The sequence below is a fragment of the Melopsittacus undulatus genome, chromosome 27, assembly GCF_012275295.1.
Source record: "Melopsittacus undulatus isolate bMelUnd1 chromosome 27, bMelUnd1.mat.Z, whole genome shotgun sequence".
NCBI lineage: Eukaryota > Metazoa > Chordata > Aves > Psittaciformes > Psittaculidae > Melopsittacus > Melopsittacus undulatus.
The window spans coordinates 423,883-444,701 of NC_047553.1; the positions used below are offsets into that span (position 1 = coordinate 423,883).

The following is a 20,819-nucleotide window of genomic DNA, read 5'->3' on the forward strand; positions in this document are numbered from 1 at the left end:
CCCCCTCCTGGCCCTCCGGCCCCGGGCGCGGGGGCCCGGCGTTCGGGCGGGTTGGCAGGGCGCCCGGGCTCGGGCGGCCGGGGACGGGGGGGGGCCTTGTTGCCCACGGCAACGGCCCTGGGGGCCGGGGGCAGAGAGTGAGGGGCGGGCGGGGGGCAGCGTTGCGAAGCCAGGCGTGCGCTGAACAGGCGCAGCACCAGTACCCCCTCCTGGCCCTCCGGCCCCGGGCGCGGGGGCCCGGCGTTCGGGCGGGTTGGCAGGGCGCCCGGGCCCGGGCGGCCGGGGCCGGGGGGGGGCCTTGTTGCCCACGGCAACGGCCCTGGGGCCGGGGGCAGAGAGTGAGGGGCGGGCGGGGGGCAGCGTTGCGAAGCCAGGCGTGCGCTGAACAGGCGCAGCACCAGTACCCCCTCCTGGCCCTCCGGCCCCGGGCGCGGGGAAATGGCGTTCGGGCGGGTTGGCAGGGCGCCCGGGCCCGGGCGGCCGGGGCCGGGGGGGGGCCTTGTTGCCCACGGCAACGGCCCTGGGGGCCGGGGGCAGAGAGTGAGGGGCGGGCGGGGGGCAGCGTTGCGAAGCCAGGCGTGCGCTGAACAGGCGCAGCACCAGTACCCCCTCCTGGCCCTCCGGCCCCGGGCGCGGGGGCCCGGCGTTCGGGCGGGTTGGCAGGGCGCCCGGGCCTGGGCGGCCGGGGCCGGGGGGGGGGCCTTGTTGCCCACGGCAACGGCCCTGGGGGCCGGGGGCAGAGATTGAGGGGGGGGCGGGGGGCAGCGTTGCGAAGCCAGGCGTGCGCTGAACAGGCGCAGCACCAGTACCCCCTCCTGGCCCTCCGGCCCCGGGCGCATGGAAATGGCGTTCGGGCGGGTTGGCAGGGCGCCCGGGCCCGGGCGGCCGGGGCCGGGGGGGGCCTTGTTGCCCACGGCAATGGCCCTGGGGGCCGGGGGCAGAGAGTGAGGGGCGGGCGGGGGGCAGCGTTGCGAAGCCAGGCGTGCGCTGAACAGGCGCAGCACCAGTACCCCCTCCTGGCCCTCCGGCCCCGGGCGCGGGGAAATGGCGTTCGGGCGGGTTGGCAGGGCGCCCGGGCCCGGGCGGCCGGGGCCGGGGGGGGCCTTGTTGCCCACGGCAACGGCCCTGGGGGCCGGGGGCAGAGAGTGAGGGGCGGGCGGGGGGCAGCGTTGCGAAGCCAGGCGTGCGCTGAACAGGCGCAGCACCAGTACCCCCTCCTGGCCCTCCGGCCCTGGGCGCGGGGGCCCGGCGTTCGGGTGGGTTGGCAGGGCGCCCGGGCCCGGGCGGCCGGGGCTGGGGGGGGGCCTTGTTGCCCACGGCAACGGCCCTGGGGGCCGGGGGCAGAGAGTGAGGGGCGGGCGGGGGGCAGCGTTGCGAAGCCAGGCGTGCGCTGAACAGGCGCAGCACCAGTACCCCCTCCTGGCCCTCCGGCCCCGGGCGCGAAGGCCCGGCGTTCGGGCGGGTTGGCAGGGCGCCCGGGCCCGGGCGGCCGGGGCCGGGGGGGGGCCTTGTTGCCCACGGCAACGGCCCTGGGGGCCGGGGGCAGAGAGTGAGGGGCGGGCGGGGGGCAGCGTTGCGAAGCCAGGCGTGCGCTGAACAGGCGCAGCACCAGTACCCCCTCCTGGCCCTCCGGCACCGGGCGCGGGGGCCCGGCGTTCGGGCGGGTTGGCAGGGCGCCCGGGCCCGGGCGGCCGGGGCCGGGGGGGTGCCTTGTTGCCCACGGCAACGGCCCTGGGGGCCGGGGGCAGAGAGTGAGGGGGCGGGCGGGGGGCAGCGTTGCGAAGCCAGGCGTGCGCTGAACAGGCGCAGCACCAGTACCCCCTCCTGGCCCTCCGGCCCCGGGGGCCCGGCATTCGGGCGGGTTGGCAGGGCGCCCGGGCCCGGGCGGCCGGGGCCGGGGGGGGGCCTTGTTGCCCACGGCAACGGCTCTGGGGGCCGGGGGCAGAGAGTGAGGGGCGGGCGGGGGGCAGCGTTGCGAAGCCAGGCGTGCGCTGAACAGGCGCAGCACCAGTACCCCCTCCTGGCCCTCCGGCACCGGGCGCGGGGAAATGGCGTTCGGGCGGGTTGGCAGGGCGCCCGGGCCCGGGCGGCCGGGGCTGGGGGGGGGCCTTGTTGCCCACAGCAACGGCCCTGGGGGCCGGGGGCAGAGAGTGAGGGGCGGGCGGGGGGCAGCGTTGCGAAGCCAGGCGTGCGCTGAACAGGCGCAGCACCAGTACCCCCTCCTGGCCCTCCGGCCCCATAGCCCCTAAATACCCCCCATAGCCCTTTATTGCCCCCCCAGCCCCCAAATACCCCCCTATAGGCCCTTACTGCCCCCTCAATTACCCCCCCATTGCCCCCCCAATAGGCTCTGGGGGTACTTGTGTGTTCGGGGGGGGGTCACACACACACACAAAAGGGGGGGCATCGTTTGAAATCTTTTATTGAGGTCTTATCGATCCCTATTTACATATCACACAGCGGGGGGGGGCGAACCCCCCCATAATGGGGGTCAATGCCCCTCCCATCCCATCCCCCCCCCCATTGACCCCCATTTTGGGGGTGTTCAGCCCATTCCCCCCCCATTTCCCCCCCCCTCTATTGTGGTTGGGGGGGGGAAGCTACATATGGAAGCTGTTTATTGCCACAGGTGGGGGGGGCCCATTGCTTTGGGACCCCCCCATTGCTTTGGACACCCCATTGCTTTGGGACCCCCCCCATTGCTTTGGTACCTCCCCCATTGCTTTGGACCCTCCCATTGTATTGGGACCCCCCCATTGCTTTGGGAACCCCCCCATCACCCCCATTGGGGTCAATGGGGACACAGTAAAGGTGGCCAGCGTTGATGGGACCCATGGCCCCCATTGATGCCCCCATTGACCCCATTGCCCCATTGCCCCCATTGCCCCCAGCATCCATCCCCATAGCATCCATGTCCCCCTTGCCCCCACATCCCATCATCCCCTGGACTCATTGACCCCATATCCCATCATCCCCATATCCCATTCTTATTCCCATTATCCCTATTCCTGTATCCCATATCCCATACCCCATTATCCCTATTCCTGTATCCCATATCCCATACCCCATTATCCCATTATCCCTATTCCCCTATCATGTTATCCCATATCCCATTATCCCTATTCCTGTATCCCATATCCCATACCCCATTATCCCATTATCCCTATTCCCCTATCCTGTTATCCCATATCCCATTATCCCCATATGCTATATTCCATCATTTCCATATCCCATATCCCATTATCCCTATTCCTGTATCCCATCATCCCATTATTCCATTGTCCCCTATCCCCTAGTCCATCATTCCCATATCCCATTATCCCTGTTCCCATATCCGTTATATCCCTAACCCTAATGTTATCCCATTGTTATCCTGTTGTTGTTATCCCGTTGTTTTTATCCCATTGTTATCCCATTATCCTATTGTTGTTATCCCATCATCCCATCGTTATCCTGTTGTTATCCCATAATCCCATCACTGTTATCCCATTATCCCATTGTTGTTATCCCGTTGTTACCCCATCGTAATCCTGTTGTTATCCCATTGTTGTTATCCCGTTGTTGTAATCCTGTTATCCCATTGTTGCTATCCCATTGATATCCCATTGTTATCCCATTGTTATCCCGTTATTCCGTTGTTGTTATCCCGTTATCCCATTGTTGTTATCCCACTGATATTCCATTGTTATCCCACCGTTATCCCATTGTTATCCCGTTATCCCACTGTTCTCCCGTTGTTGTTATCCCACTGTTATCCCATTGTTGTTATCCCACTGTTATCCCGTTATCCCATTGCTATCCCACTGTTATCCCATTATTATCCCATCGCTATCCCACTGTTATCCCGTTATTATCCCATTGTTATCCCTTTATTATCCCACTGTTATCCCGGTGTTATCACACTGTTATCCCGTTGTTATCCCACTGTTATCCTATTGCAATCCCATTGTTATCCCATTGTTATCCCGTTATCCCATTGTTGTTATCCCATTATTATCCCATCGCTATCCCATTGTTGTTATCCCATTGTTATCCTGTTATTATCCCCTTGCTATCCCCTTGTTATCCCATTGTTATCCCACTGTTATCCCGTTATTATCCCGGTGTTATCCCATTGTTATCCCGTTATCCCACGGCTGTTATCCGGTGTTCGGTCAGCAGGGGGAGGTGCTGAGCCGTCCCCTAGCCGGGTACTTGATGGCGGGGGGGGGGCGGGGGGAAGCTCTGCGTCATCCGGATGGACACGTCAGAGGACGCGTCTGACGTGCTGCGGGGGCGGGGCCAGGAGCGGGGCTGCAGGAACTGCCCCGACAGTCCTGAGCATGCGCTGAGCCGGGGGCGGAGCAAAGGGGGCGGGGCCCGGAACGGCTCCTCCTCCGCGTAGCGCTTGGTGAACAGGTACAGGGACATCACACCAGCACCCTATGGGGGGGGACACAGCACCGAGAGCAGGATGGGACCCCAATGTAACCCTATGGGAGCCCAATGTAACCCTATGGGAGCCCAATGTAACCCTATGGGGGACACAGCACCGAGAGCAGGATGGGACCCCAATGTAACCCTATGGGAGCCCAATGTAACCCTATGGGGGACACAGCACCGAGAGCAGGATGGGACCCCAATGTAACCCTATGGGAGCCCAATGTAACCCTATGGGAGCCCAATGCTATCCTATGGGGGACACAGCACCGAGAGCAGGATGGGACCCCAATGTAACCCTATGGGAGCCCAATGTAACCCTATGGGAGCCCAATGTAACCCTATGGGTACAGGGACATCACACCAGCACCCTGGGGGGGGGACACAGCACCGAGAGCAGGATGGGACCCCAATGTAACCCTATGGGAGCCCAATGTAACCCTATGGGGGGGGACACAGCACCGAGAGCAGGATGGGACCTCAATGTAACCCTATGGGAGCCCAATGTAACACTATGGGAGCCCAATGTAACCCTATGGGGGACACAGCACCGAGAGCAGGATGGGACCTCAATGTAACCCTATGGGAGCCCAATGTAACCCTATGGGTACAGGGACATCACACCAGCACCCTATGGGGGGGGACACAGCACCGAGAGCAGGATGGGACCCCAATGTAAACCTATGGGTACAGGGACATCACACCAGCACCCTGGGGGGGGGGACACAGCACCGAGAGCAGGATGGGACCCCAATGTAACCCTATGGGTACAGGGACATCACACCAGCAACCTGGGGGGGGGGACACAGCACCGAGAGCAGGATGGGACCTCAATGTAACCCTATGGGAGCCCAATGTAACCCTATGGGGGGGGGACACAGCACCGAGAGCAGGATGGGACCCCAATGTAACCCTATGGGAGCCCAATGTAACCCTATGGGGGGGGACACAGCACCGAGAGCAGGATGGGACCCCAATGTAACCCTATGGGTACAGGGACATCACACCAGCACCCTATGGGGGGGACACAGCACCGAGAGCAGGATGGGACCCCAATGTAACCCTATGGGGGGGACACAGCACCGAGAGCAGGATGGGACCTCAATGTAACCCTGTGGGAGCCCAATGTAACCCTATGGGGGGTGACACAGCACCGAGAGCAGGATGGGAACTCAATGTAACCCTATGGGAGCCCAATGTAACCCTATGGGTACAGGGACATCACACCAGCACCCTGGGGGGGGACAAAGCACCGAGAGCAGGATGGGACCCCAATGTAACCCTATGGGGGACACAGCACCGAGAGCAGGATGGGACCCCAATGTAACCCTATGGGAGCCCAATGTAACCCTATGGGGGACACAGCACCGAGAGCAGGATGGGACCCCAATGTAACCCTATGGGAGCCCAATGTAACCCTATGGGAGCCCAATGTAACCCTGTGGGGGACACAGCACCGAGAGCAGGATGGGACCTCAATGTAACCCTATGGGGGACACAGCACCGAGAGCAGGATGGGACCCCAATGTAACCCTATGGGAGCCCAATGTAACCCTATGGGAGCCCAATGTAACCCTATGGGGGACACAGCACCGAGAGCAGGATGGGACCTCAATGTAACCCTATGGGGGGGGACACAGCACCGAGAGCAGAATGGGACCCCAATGTAACCCTATGGGAGCCCAATGTAACCCTATGGGGGGGGACACAGCACCGAGAGCAGGATGGGACCTCAATGTAACCCTATGGGAGCAGGATGGGACCCCAATGTAATCCTATGGGACCTCAATGTAACCCTATGGGGGGGACACAGCACCGAGAGCAGGATGGGACCTCAATGTAACCCTATGGGACCACAATGTAACCCTATGGGTACAGGGACATCACACCAGCACCCTGGGGGGGGGACACAGCACCGTGAGCAGGATGGGACCTCAATGTAACCCTATGGGGGTACACAGCACCGAGAGCAGGATGGGACCTCAATGTAACCCTATGGGGGACACAGCACCGAGAGCAGGATGGGACCTCAATGTAACCCTATGGGGGTACACAGCACCGAGAGCAGGATGGGACCTCAATGTAACCCTATGGGAGCAGGATGGGACCCCAATGCAATTCTATGGGGGACACAGCACCGAGAGCAGGATGGGACCTCAATGTAACCCTATGGGGGTACACAGCACCGAGAGCAGGATGGGACCTCAATGTAACCCTATGGGAGCAGGATGGGACCTCAATGTAACCCTATGGGGGACACAGCACCGAGAGCAGGATGGGACCTCAATGTAACCCTATGGGAGCAGGGACATCACACCAGCACCCTGGGGGGGGACACAGCACCGTGAGCAGGATGGGACCACAATGCAATCCTATGGGGGACACAGCACCGTGAGCAGGATGGGACCACAATGAAATCCTATGGGAGCCCAATGTAACCCTATGGGTACAGGGACATCACACCAGCACCCTATGGATGGGACACAGCACCGAGAGCAGGGTGGGACCTCAATGTAACCCTATGGGTACAGGGACATCACACCAGCACCCTATGGATGGGACACAGCACCGTGAGCAGGATGGGACCCCAATGTAATCCTATGGGACCCCAATGCAATCCTATGGGAGCAGGATGGGACCACAATGTAATCCTATGGGTACAGGGACATCACACCAGCACCCTGTGCTCACAATCACCACATGACTGACACACAATGACCATGTGATTGACCCCATCCCCACATGATGACCATGTGACGGACATGTGATGATGAACATGTGATTGCCACACCATTGACCACATGATCGACACGTGATGGACACGTGATGATGAATATGTGATTGACACACAATGACCACATGATGGACATGCGATGACCACGTGATCGATTGACCCCATCCCCACGTGATGACCACGTGACGGACACGTGATGACGTACATGTGACGGACGTGCCATGCCTACGTGACGGTCACGTGACTGCCCCATGTGATGTTGGACACTGACCACGTGATGACCACGTTATGGACGTGTGATGGACACGTGATGACCACATGTTCGATTGACCCCATCCCCACGTGATGACATGCATGTGACCGACACGCCATGCCCATGTGATGGTCATGTGACCACCCACGTGATGTCAGGCACTGACCATGTGATGGACGCGTGATGACCACATGTTCGATTGACCCCATACCCCCCGTGATGACCACGTGATGGACATGTGATGATGAACATGTGATCGCCATGTGATTACCACATGATGGACATGTGATGGACATATGATGACCACATGATCTATTGACCCCATCCCCACGTGATGACCACGTGATGGACACGTGATGACGAACATGTGATCGCCACAATGTGACCACATGATGGACACATGATGGACATGCGATGACCACATGATGGACACGTGATGACCACATGATGGACATGTGATAATGAACATGTGACCGCCACGCGATGACCACATGACGGTCACGTGACCGGCTCACGTGACCCCTGGCGCTGACCTCCTTGAGCAGGAAGGAGGAGGCAGCGAAGGCAAAGGACCATCCATAGCGATAGCGGAAGAAGAGCTCAGAGCCCCCAGGTCTGTTCATGACCTCATCGTTGATGCTCGAGATGTAGAGAACCAGACCCACGACCAGAGACAGACCTGCCGGGGGAGGTGGGGGGAGGTGGGGCTGATGTGGGGCTGATGTGGGGCTGATGTGGGGCTGATGTGGGGGGATGTGGGGCTGATGTGGGGCTGATGTGGGGCTGCTGTGGGGCTGATGTGGGGCTGCTGTGGGGCTGATGTGGGGGGATGTGGGGCTGATGTGGGGCTGATGTGGGGCTGCTGTGGGGCTGATGTGGGGCTGATGTGGGGCTGATGTGGGGCTGAGGTGGGGCTGATGTGGGGGGATGTGGGGCTGATGTGGGGCTGATGTGGGGCTGATGTGGGGGGATGTGGGGCTGATGTGGGGCTGATGTGGGGCTGATGTGGGGCTGCTGTGGGGCTGATGTGGGGCTGATGTGGGGCTGATGTGGGGCTGGGATGGGGCTGATGTGGGGCTGACGTGGGGCAGGGATGGGGGGATGTGGGGCTGCTGTGGGGCTGCTGTGGGGCTGATGTGGGGCTGACGTGGGGCTGCTGTGGGGCTGCTGTGGGGCAGGGATGGGGCTGCTCTGGGGGGATGTGGGGCTGATGTGGGGCTGCTGTGGGGCAGGGATGGGGCTGCTCTGGGGGGATGTGGGGCTGATGTGGGGCTGCTGTGGGGCTGCTGTGGGGCTGATGTGGGGGGATGTGGGGCTGATGTGGGGCTGCTGTGGGGCTGATGTGGGGCTGATGTGGGGCTGATGTGGGGCAGCTGTGGGGCTGACGTGGGGCTGACGTGGGGCTGATGTGGGGGGATGTGGGGCTGATGTGGGGCTGCTGTGGGGCTGATGTGGGGCTGATGTGGGGCAGGGATGGGGCTGCTGTGGGGCTGCTGTGGGGGGATGTGGGGCTGCTGTGGGGCTGATGTGGGGGGATGTGGGGCTGATGTGGGGCTGCTGTGGGGCTGCTGTGGGGCTGATGTGGGGCTGCTGTGGGGCTGATGTGGGGCTGCTGTGGGGCTGCTGTGGGGCTGCTGTGGGGGGATGTGGGGCTGCTGTGGGGCTGATGTGGGGGGATGTGGGGCTGATGTGGGGCTGATGTGGGGCTGATGTGGGGCTGATGTGGGGCTGACGTGGGGGGATGTGGGGCTGATGTGGGGCTGATGTGGGGCTGATGTGGGGGGATGTGGGGCTGATGTGGGGGGAGGTGGGGCTGATGTGGGGGGAGGTGGGGCTGATGTGGGGGGATGTGGGGCTGATGTGGGGCTGATGTGGGGCTGCTGTGGGGGGATGTGGGGCTGATGTGGGGCTGCTGTGGGGCTGATGTGGGGCTGATGTGGGGCTGATGTGGGGGGATGTGGGGCTGCTGTGGGGCTGATGTGGGGCTATGGGGCTGCTGTGGGGCTGATGTGGGGCTGATGTGGGGGGAGGTGGGGCTGATGTGGGGCTGATGTGGGGCTGATGTGGGGCTGCTGTGGGGCTGATGTGGGGGGATGTGGGGCTGCTGTGGGGCTGCTGTGGGGGGATGTGGGGCTGATGTGGGGCTGATGTGGGGCTGATGTGGGGCTGGTGTGGGGCTGATGTGGGGCTGGTGTGGGGCTGATGTGGGGGGATGTGGGGCTGATGTGGGGCTGATGTGGGGCTGATGTGGGGCTGCCGTGGGGCTGCCGTGGGGCAGGGATGGGGCAGCAATGGGGCAGGGATGGGGGGATGTGGGGGGATGTGGGGCTGCTGTGGGGCTGCTGTGGGGCTGACATGGGGGGATGTGGGGCAGGGATGGGGCTGCTGTGGGGGACTTATGGGGCACTTATGGGGCAGGGATGGGGGCTGTGGGGCACAGATGGGGGCTGTGGGGCAGGGATGGGGCTGTTATTGGGTATTTATGGGGCACTTATGGGTCAGGGATGGTGGCTATGGAGCAGGGATGGGGCAGGGATGGGGCTGCTATGGGGGACTTATGGGGCAAGGATGGGGCTGTTATGGGGCATTTATGGGACACTTATGGGGCAGGGATGTGGTCTACGGGGCAGGGTTGGGGCACTTACAGGGCAAGGATGGGGCTGGTATGGGGGACTTATGGGGCTGTTATGGGGCATTTATAGGACACTTATGGGGCAGGGATGGGGGCTATGGGGCAGGGGTGGGGCACTTATGGGGCAAGGATGAGGCTGTTATGGAGAAGGGATGGGGACCATGGGACACTTACGGGGGCTATAGGGTACTTATGGGGTAAGAATGGGACTGTTATGGGGCAGGGATTGGGCACTTATGGGGCACTTATGGGGCAGGAATGGGGTCTATGGGATACTTCAGGTCTGGACCATTCCATCGGGGCTGGGGGGGGGTTGGGCTCTCACCCGAGAGGATGAAGAAGATGCCCGAGACGAAGGCCAGCAGGGTGCGCTGGGGCCGGATGTGACCCACGTTGCTGATGACGAAGGCCGTGAAGACGAGGAAGAGGCTGACCATGGGGAACGGGGTGGCCGAGCGCACGGTCTCTGGGGGGGCAGGAGTGGTACAGCCCCAACCAGCACGGGGAGCCCCATGGAGCCCCTATAGAAACCTATGGAGCCCTATGGAGCCCCTATAGAAACCTATGGACCCCTATGGAACCCTATGGAGCCCCTATAGAACCCCTACAGAACCCTATGGAGCCGTTATAGAGCCCTTATGGAGCCCTATGGAGCCCCTATAGAACCCTATGGAGCCCTATGGAGCCCCTATAGAACCCCTATAGAACCCTATGGAGCCGTTATAGAGCCCTTATGGAGCCCTATGGAGCCCCTATAGAACCCTATGGAGCCCTATGGAGCCCCTATAGAATGCCTATAGAGCCCTATGGAACCCTATGAGCCCCTATAGAACCCTATGGAGCCCTATGGAGCCCCTATAGAAACCTATGGATCCCCTGTAGAAACCCATGGACCCCAATGGAACCCTATGGAGCCCCTATAGAAAACTATGGAGCCCTAAGGAGCCCCTATAGAACCCCTATAGAACCCTATGGAGCTCCTATAGAACCCTATGGAGCCCCTATAGAAACCTATGGAGCCCCTATGGAGCCCCTATAGAACCCCTATAGAAACCTATGGAGCCCCATGGAATCTTATGGAGCCCCTATAGAGCCCTTATGGAGCCCTATAAAACCCCTATGGAGCCCTATGGAGCCCCTATAGAACTCCTATGGACCCCTATGGAGCCCCTATTCAACATTATGGAACACTATAGAGCCTCTATAGAACCCTAAAGTCACCCCAGAGCCCCCTGTAGAGACCTTATAGAACCATAGAGAGGCCTATTGACCCCCACAGAGCCCCACAGAACTTCTATAGGCACCCATAACCCTCCCTGGCCTCCTACAGAGCCACCTATAGGCACCCATGAACTCCTATAGCCCCCTATGGCCCCTATAGCCCCCCATAGCCCCCATAGCCCCTATAGCCCCTATAGTCCCCATAGCCCCCATAGCCCCCATAGCCCCCATAGCCCCTATAGCCCCTATAGCCCCTATAGCCCCCATAGCCCCCATAGCCCCCATAGCCCCTATAGCCCCTATAGCCCCTATAGCCCCCATAGCCCCCATAGACCCCATAGCCCCCATAGACCCCATAGCCCCCATAGACCCCATAGCCCCCATAGCCCCTAGAGCCCCTAGAGCCCCTAAAGCCCCCATACCCCCCATAGCCCCTATAGCCCCTATGGCCTCACGCACTGAGGATGTTTTCCGTGTTCTCCGTCACGAGGTTGATTTCGGGCTCCAGGAAATACTCGGAGGCGACACAGCGACCCTTCTCCCGGCCTATGGACAGCACCCATGGGGTACCCCATAGCACCCATAGAGCCCCATAGAACCCATAGGGTGCCCCATAGCACTCATTGACTCTCATAGCACCCATAGAGCCCCATAGCAACCATTGACCCCCATAGCATCCACAGGGTACCTCAAAACACCCATAGCACCCATTGACCCCTATAGCACCCATTACCCCATTATCCCCATCACCCCCATTGCCCCCATTACCCCCATCACCCCATTACTCCCATTCTCCCCATTGTCCCCATTACCCCCATTACCTCATTACCCCCATCACCCCCGTGACCCCCAATACCCCATCACCCCCATCACCCCATTACCCCATTGTCCCCATTACCCCATTACCCCCATTACCCCATTACCCCCATTACCCCCATCACCCCCATTACCCCATTACCCCATTACCCCATTACCCCCATTACCCCATTACCCCCATTACCCCCATTACCCCCATCACCCCCATTACCCCCATTACCCCATTACCCCCATCACCCCCATTACCCCCATTACCCCATTACCCCCATTACCCCATTACCCCATTACCCCCATCACCCCCATTACCCCCATTACCCCATTACCCCCATTACCCCCATTACCCCATCACCCCCATTACCCCCATCACCCCATTACCCCCATTACCCCATCACCCCCATTACCCCCATCACCCCCATCACCCCATTACCCCCATTACCCCATCACCCCCATTACCCCCATTACCCCATCACCCCCATTACCCCCATTACCCCATCACCCCCATTACCCCCATTACCCCATTACCCCCATTACCCCCATCACCCCCATCACCCCCATTACCCCATCACCCCCATCACCCCATCACCCCCATTCCCCCCATTCCCCCCATCACCCCCATTACCCCCATTACCCCCATTACCCCCATTACCCCCATTACCCCCATCACCCCCATCACCCCCATTACCCCATTACCCTCATTACCCCCATCACCCCCATTACCCCATCACCCCCATTACCCCATTACCCCCATCACCCCCATTACCCCATTACCCCCATTACCCCATTACCCCATTACCCCATTACCCCCATTGTCCCCATTACCCCATTACCCCATCACCCCCATTACCCCATTACCCCATCACCCCCATTACCCCATCACCCCCATTACCCCCATTACCCCATTACCCCCATTATCCCCATCACCCCCATTACCCCCATCACCCCCATTACCCCCATTACCCCATTACCCCCATTACCCCATTACCCCATTACCCCCATCACCCCATTACCCCATTACCCCCATTACCCCCATTACCCCATTACCCCCCATTACCCCATCACCCCCATTACCCCATTACCCCCATTACCCCATCACCCCCATTACCCCATTACCCCATTACCCCCATTACCCCCATCACCCCATTACCCCATTACCCCCATTACCCCCATCACCCCATTACCCCATTACCCCCATTACCCCCATTACCCCCATTACCCCCATTACCCCCATCACCCCCTTGCCCCCATCACCCCATTACCTGCAAAGAAGCAGACCCTCCAGAGCCCTGCGTGCAGAGCCATGCGCACCTCAGTGCTCTGGTTCTGGGGCAGGACCACCCCCTCCTCCATGTACAGCCAATGGTCGGTGCTGACCGCGATGCCAACCAGCAGCAGCCCACAGGCCCCGAACACACTGCTCAGCAGCGTCAGCGCCCGGCTGCTGCACGAGCTCATCCTGCACCTCTGTATAGGGGATATAGGGGATATAGGGGTATAGGGGTTATAGAGAGTATAGGGGGTATAGGGGGTATAGGGGTTATGGGGGGTATAGGGGGTATGGGGGGTATAGGGAGCAGCCCACAGGCCCCGAACACACTGCTCAGCAGCGTCAGCGCCCGGCTGCTGCACGAGCTCATCCTGCACCTGCCTATGGGGGATATAGGGGGTGAAGGAGGTATAGGGGGTATGGGGGGTATAGGGGGTATGGGGGTATAGGGGGTATGGGGGATATAGGGGGTATAGGGGGTATAGGGGGTATGGGGGGTATGGGGGGTATAGGGGGTATGGGGGGTATAGGGGGTATAGGGGGTATGGGGGGTATAGGGACCGCCCACAGGCCCCGAACACACTGCTCAGCAGCGTCAGCGCCCGGCTGCTGCACGAGCTCATCCTGCACCTGCCTATAGGGGGTATAGTGTGAAGGGGGTATAGGGGGTATGGGGTGTATAGGGGGTATAGAGGGTATAGGGGATATAGGGGGTATAGGGGGTGTAGGGGGTATAGGGGGAATGAAGGGTATAGGGGTAGAGAGGCTACTAGGGGCTATGGGGCCTATGGGGGTCAGGAGGGGTCAAGGGGGTCAAGGGAGGTCATGGGGACTATGGGGGGGATGGGGGAAAGGGGGGGCCATGGGGGGTCAAGGGGCTTACGGGGGTCATAGGGGTTGAAGGGGACGGGGTCCCTATGGGAGCCCCCCCCAAAGAACACGTGTGTGCAGGAGCCCCCTGGGACATCACATGTGGGACACACATGACCCTGTACATGTGTGACCATGCACACGTGACCCCATACACATGTGACCCCATGCACGTGTGACCCCATACACGTGTGACCCCATACACGTGTGAACCCACACACATGTGACCCCATACACGTGTGACCCCATACACATGTGACCCCATACACGTGTGACCCCATACACGTGTGACCCCATACATACATGACCATGCATGAGTATGACCCCGCACACACATGACCCCGCACACACATGACCCCACAAACACATGACCCTGTACACACGTGACCTGCACACACATGACCCCATACAGACATGACCTCTCACACACGTGACCCCATACACACATGACCTGCACACACATGACCCCGCACACACATGACCCCACACACATATGACCCGCACACACATGATCCCGCACACACGTGACCCCACACACGACCCGCACACATGTGACCCCATACAGATATGACCCCGCACACACATGACCCCGCACACACGTGACCCCCACTCACGTGCCCTCACCCGCTCACGCCGTCACCGGCTGCCGTGTCCCCGAGGCCCCGGGAGCCATGGGAAGGGCAGAGGGGACGGACACGGGGGGGGGAGGGGACAGACGGACACGGGGGGGGGGAGGGGACAGACGGACACGGGGGGGGGGGAGGGGACAGACGGACACGGGGGGGGGGAGGGGACAGACGGACACGGGGGGGGGGGAGGGGGGGACAGGAGGACACGGGGGGAGGGGGGGACAGACGGACACGGGGGGGGGAGGGGACAGACGGACACGGGGGGGGGGAGGGGACAGACGGACACGGGGGGGGGGAGGGGACAGACGGACACGGGGGGGGGGGGGGGGGACAGGAGGACACGGGGGGAGGGGGGGACAGACGGACACGGGGGGGGGAGGGGACAGACGGACACGGGGGGGGGGATCGATGGACGGGGGGGGAGGGGAGGGAGGACAGACGGACACGGGGGGGGGGAGGGGACAGACGGACACGGGGGGGGGGATCGATGGTTGGGGGGGGAGGGGGGGGAGGACAGACGGACACGGGGGGGGAGGGGATGAAGGACGCGATGGGGACGGAGACGGAGATGAAGGACACAGGGAGGAAGGGATGTGGGGCAGGGATATGGGGCAGGGATGGGGGGCAGGGATGGGGGGCAGGGATGGGGGGCAGGGATGGGGGGCAGGGATGGGGGGCGGGGATGGGGGGTGGGGATGGGGGGCAGGGATAGGTACGGGATAGGGGGGATGCAGGGATGGATACGGGATGGATACGGGATGGGAGGGATGCAGGGATGGGTATGGGATAGGGGGGATGGATACGGGAGGGGGGGATGCAGGGATGGATACGGGATGCGATGAGGAGGATGCAGGGACGGGTACGGGATGGATACGGGATGTGATGAGGAGGATGCAGGGATGGGTACGGGATGCAGCAGGGGTTGCGATGAGGGATGCAGGGACAGAAGGACACGATAGGGAGGGATGCAGGGATGGACCAACAGCCAGGAACGGGAATGCGCTGGAGGATGCAGGGGACGGGATGCAGGGACAGAGACGGGATGCGATGGGAGGGATGCAGGGACCGGACACGGGATGCAGGGACCGGACACGGGATGCGATGGATGCAGGGACCGGACACGGGAGGGATGCAGGGACCGGACACGGGATGCAGGGACCGGACACGGGATGCAGGGACCGGACACGGGATGCAGGGACCGGACACGGGAGGCGATGGGAGGGATGCAGGGACCGGACACGGGATGCAGGGACCGGACACGGGAGGCGATGGGAGGGATGCAGGGACCGGACACGGGAGGGATGCAGGGACCGGACACGGGATGCGATGGATGCAGGGACCGGACACGGGATGCAGGGACCGGACACGGGAGGATGCAGGGACCGGACACGGAGGCCGAGGAGCCGAAGGCGGCGGCGGAAGGAGCCGAACGGAACCGAACGGAGCCGAAGCGGCCGCGGCCGGAGCCGAGGGACGGACGCAGCGAGCGGCGGCCTCGGGGGGGGGGGGGGGGGGAAGGGAAGGGGGGGGATGGGTTGGATGGGGGGGGGATGGGCCCCCCCTTTTCCCCTCCCCCCCCCCGCGGCCACTGTGATGTCACGGAGCGGCCGCCCTTAAAGGGACAGCGCTCGATCCAACCCCCCCCCCCCTTCTCTGCCCCTCCCCCATCATAGTGACCACCCCCCCCCTCCCCCACCCCAATAGGGATTTGGGGACCCCCCAATACAGGGAACTCCCCCCCAAGCTCAATAACAGGGACAAAGGATTAAGGGGACCCCCCCATAAAGTGGGGCTCAGGACAATGGGGACCCCCCCACCCCCAAACCACGGTCCCAGCTCTTCGGCCCCCCCCATAGGAGGGGTTTTGGGGTGTCCCCCCCCCCAAAGACGAACGGACTCAGGCACCGGCTCATTCGCTTTTATACTTAAAGGCATTGGGGGGATTGGGGGGTCCGGGGGGGGGGGGGGGGTTGGGGGGGTCCGTGGTGTGCAAAGCGCCCCCCAGCTCATCCGGGGGGGGTCACAGCTGGGGGGGGGGTGGGGGCTGAAAGGGGGGGACCCCAAAGGATGGGGACACCCTCAAATCAGTGCTGCGCTATAGGAGGGATGGGGGGGAATTAAAGGGGGGACCCCCCCAATGATGGGGCTCCCCCAAATCAGTGCTATCCTCTAGTAGCGAATGGGGGGGAAATAAAAGGGGACCCCCCAAATAAGGGGGAACCCCCACATCAGTGCTGTCCTATAGAAGGGCTGGGGGGCAAAGAAAGGGGGGGGACCCCCAAAGGAAGGGGGGGGAGGTCCCCAAAGGGTGGGGGGTCTTCAGTATGGGGGGAGCCCTCAAATCAGTGCTGTGCAATAGGGGGGAATAAAGGGGGGACCCCTCAAATCAGTGCTGTCCTATGGTGGAGATGGGGGGGAATAAAGGGGGGGTCGTATAAGAGGGGACCCCCCCAAATCATTGATGCCCTATAGAGGAGAATGGTGGGGGGGGAATAAAGGGGGGGACCCCCCCATAAGGGGCCCCCTAAATCAGTGCTGCGCTCTCATGGGGGATAAAGGGGGTCATAAGAGGGGACTCCCCCCCATACCATTGATGTCCTATAGAGGGGAATGGGGAGGGGGTACCCTAAATCAGTGCTGTGCTCTCATAGGGAATAAAGGGGGGGTCGTAAGAGGGGACCCCTCCAATCATTGATGTCCTATAGAGACGAATGGTGGGGGGGGCAATAAAGGGGGGGACCCCCCATAAGGGGCCCCCTAAATCAGTGCTGCGCTCTCATAGGGGATAAAGGGGGGGTCATATAGGAGTGGACCCCCAAACCATTGATGTTCTATGGAGGGGAATGGGGGGGGGGTCCCCTCAATCAGTGCTGTGCTCTCATAGGGTATAAAGGGGGGGTTATAAGAGGTGACCCTTCCCAAGTCATTGATGTCCTATAGAGGGGAGTGGGGGGGGGGGGGTCCCCTAAACCAGTGCTGAGCTCTCATAGGGAATAAAGGGGGGGTCACAAGAGGGGACCCCCAAACCATTGATGTCCTATAGAGGGGAGTGGGGGGGGTCCCTCAATCAGTGCTGAGCTCTCATAGGGGACAAAGGGGGGGTCATAAGGGGGACCCCCCAAACCATTGATGTCCTATAGAAGGGAATGGTGGGGGGGGTCCCGTAAATCAGTGCTGCGCTCTCATAGGGGATAAAGGGGGGGGTCATAAGAGGGGACCCCCCAATCATTGGTGCCCTATAGAGATGAATGGTGGGGGGGGCAATAAAGGGGGGGACCCCCTATAAGGGGCCCCCTAAATCAGTGCTGGGCTCTCATAGGGGATAAAGGGGGGGTCATATAGGAGTGGACCCCCAAACCATTGATGTTCTATGGAGGGGAATGGGGGGGGGGATCCCCTCAATCAGTGCTATGCTCTCATAGGGTATAAAGGGGGGGTTATAAGAGGTGACCCTTCCCAAGTCATTGATGTCCTATAGAGGGGAGTGGGGGGGGGGGGTCCCCTAAACCAGTGCTGAGCTCTCATAGGGAATAAAGGGGGGGTCATAAGAGGGGACCCCCAAACCATTGATGTCCTATAGAGGGGAATGGGGGGGAGGGTCCCTAAATCAGTGCTGAGCTCTCATAGGGGATAAAGGGGGGGTCATATAAGAGGGGACCCCCGAAATCATTGATGTCCTATAGAGATGAATGGTGGGGGGGGGTCCCTCAATCAGTGCTGCTCTCTCATAGGGGACAAAGGGGGTGGGGGGGCTCAGACCAGGGAGCCGGGGGGGGGGCTCAGACCAGGGAGCCGGGGGGGGCTCAGACCAGGGAGCCGGGGGGGGGGCTCAGACCAGGGAGCCGGGGGGGGCTCAGACCAGGGAGCCGGGGGGGGTCAGACCAGGGAGCCGGGGGGGGCCGGCAGGCGCAGGTCGGGGTGCACGAAGTCGGGGTTGGTGTAGGTGAACCCCTCGAAGTCGCCTTGGTCCAGCCCGGCCAGGACCAGCTGGTCCGGGGGGGTGAGCGCGGGGGGGGCGCGAGTGAAGAACTTGTCAAAGTTCTCCCCATTGCGGCCGCACTGGGGGGGGGACCCCAAGAATGAACCAGACCCCCCCAGGATGGACACATCCCATAATAGACACATCCCATAATGAACCCATCCCATAATGAACCCCCCAATAATGGATCCATCCCATAATGAACACATCCCATAATGGACCCATCCCATAATGAACCCATCCCATGATGCACACATCCCATAATAGATCCATTCCATAATAAACCCCATCCCATAATGAACCCATTCCATAATGAACCCATCCCATAATAGATCCATCCCATAATGAACCCATCCCATAATAAACCCATCCCATAATAAACCCATCCCATAATAGATCCATCCCATAATGAATCCCATAATAAACCCATCCCATAATAGATCCATCCCATAATGAAGCCATCCCATAATGAACCCCCCCCCATAATGGACCCATCCCATGATGGACACATCCCATAATGGACCCATCCCATGATGGACCCATCCCATGGTGGATCCATCCCATAATGGATCCATCCCATAATGAACCCATCCCATGATGGACCCATTCCATAATGGACCCATCCCATAATGGACCCATCCCATAATGGACCCATCCCATAATGGACCCATCCCATAATGAACCCATCCCATGATGCACACATCCCATAATAGATCCATTCCATAATAAACCCCATCCCATAATGAACCCATTCCATAATGAACCCATCCCATAATAGATCCATCCCATAATGAACCCCCCCCCATAATGGACCCATCCCATGATGGACCCATCCCATGGTGGATCCATCCCATAATGAACCCATCCCATAATAGATCCATCCCATAATGGACCCATCCCATGAGGAACCCATCCCATAATGGACACATCCCATAATGAGCCCATCCCATAATGAACCCATCCCATAATGGACCCATCCCATAATGAACCCATCCCATAATGGACCCATCCCATGACGAACCCATCCCAGGATGGACACATCCCATAATAGATCCATCCCATAATTAACCCCCCCATAATGGATCCATCCCATAATAAACCCATCCCATGATGGACCCATCCCATAATGAACCCATTCCATAATGGATCCATCCCATAATGAACCCATCCCATAATAAACCCATCCCATAATAGATCCATCCCATAATGAAGCCATCCCATAATGAACCCCCCCCATAATGGACCCATCCCATAATGGACCCATCCCATAATGAACCCCCCCATAATGGACCCATCCCATAATGACCCCATCCCATAATGGACCCATCCAAAGAGGGGACCCCAAAACAGGGACCCCCAACAACGAACCCCCCCCCATTGAAGCACATGGACAGAGCCCCCCCCCCCACCCATTCACACCCGGGGGGGTCCCCCCATTGCGGGGGGGGGGGGGGCGCAGACAGGGACAGACAAAGGAGCCCGGGGGGGGGCACACGGACAGACACAGAGAGAGAAGAGCCGGGTTTAGTGCTGAGCCCAGGGCAATGGGGGCAATGGGGGTGTTATGGGGTGTCTATGGGGTACTATGGCACGCTATGGGGTACTATGGGGTGTCTATGGGGTGCTATGGGGTGCTATGGGGTACTATGGGGTGTCTATGGGGCGCTATGGCGTGCTATGGGGCGCTATGGGGTACTATGGGGTGTCTATGAAGTGCTATTGGGCGATATGGGGCGCTATGGGGGGCTATGGGGCGCTACAGAGGTGCCATAGGGCACTATGGGGGTGGCTATGGGGCGCTATGGGGGTGCTTTGGGGCACTATGGGGGCTCTATGGGGGCGTTATGGGGCGCTGTGGGGTGCTGGGGGGTGCTGTGGGGCACTTTGGAGATGCTGTGGGGCTCTAGGGGGCGCTATGGGGTATCTAGGGGGTGCTATAGGGCACTAGGGGGCACTAAAGGGCACTAGAGGGCACTATGGAATATCTGTGTGGCGCTATGGG

At 60.9% G+C, this 20,819-nt stretch overlaps 2 protein-coding genes across 2 annotated transcripts in view; both read right to left on the bottom strand.

Moving 5' to 3' along the window:
• Nucleotides 1-4,182: 4,182 nt before the first annotated feature.
• On the bottom strand, nucleotides 4,183-14,874 carry CACNG7 (calcium voltage-gated channel auxiliary subunit gamma 7). Its single transcript, XM_034072397.1, has 7 exons — nucleotides 14,834-14,874; nucleotides 13,970-13,973; nucleotides 13,332-13,534; nucleotides 11,719-11,805; nucleotides 10,364-10,504; nucleotides 7,940-8,085; nucleotides 4,183-4,422 (listed from the first exon to the last, which is right to left on the bottom strand). The coding sequence occupies exons 3-7, from the start codon at nucleotides 13,525-13,527 to the stop codon at nucleotides 4,183-4,185; spliced, it is 810 nt and encodes a 269-aa protein (XP_033928288.1). The 5' UTR covers nucleotides 13,528-13,534; nucleotides 13,970-13,973; nucleotides 14,834-14,874.
• Nucleotides 14,875-18,714: 3,840 nt separating this feature from the next.
• Nucleotides 18,715-20,819, bottom strand: part of LOC117437753 (protein kinase C gamma type-like) — a 34,010-nt gene continuing 31,905 nt past the window's right edge. Inside the window, exon 27 of the mRNA XM_034072365.1 lies at nucleotides 18,715-18,897. Coding sequence (XP_033928256.1) covers nucleotides 18,715-18,897 — 183 coding nt within the window. The remainder of the gene's footprint in view (nucleotides 18,898-20,819) is intronic.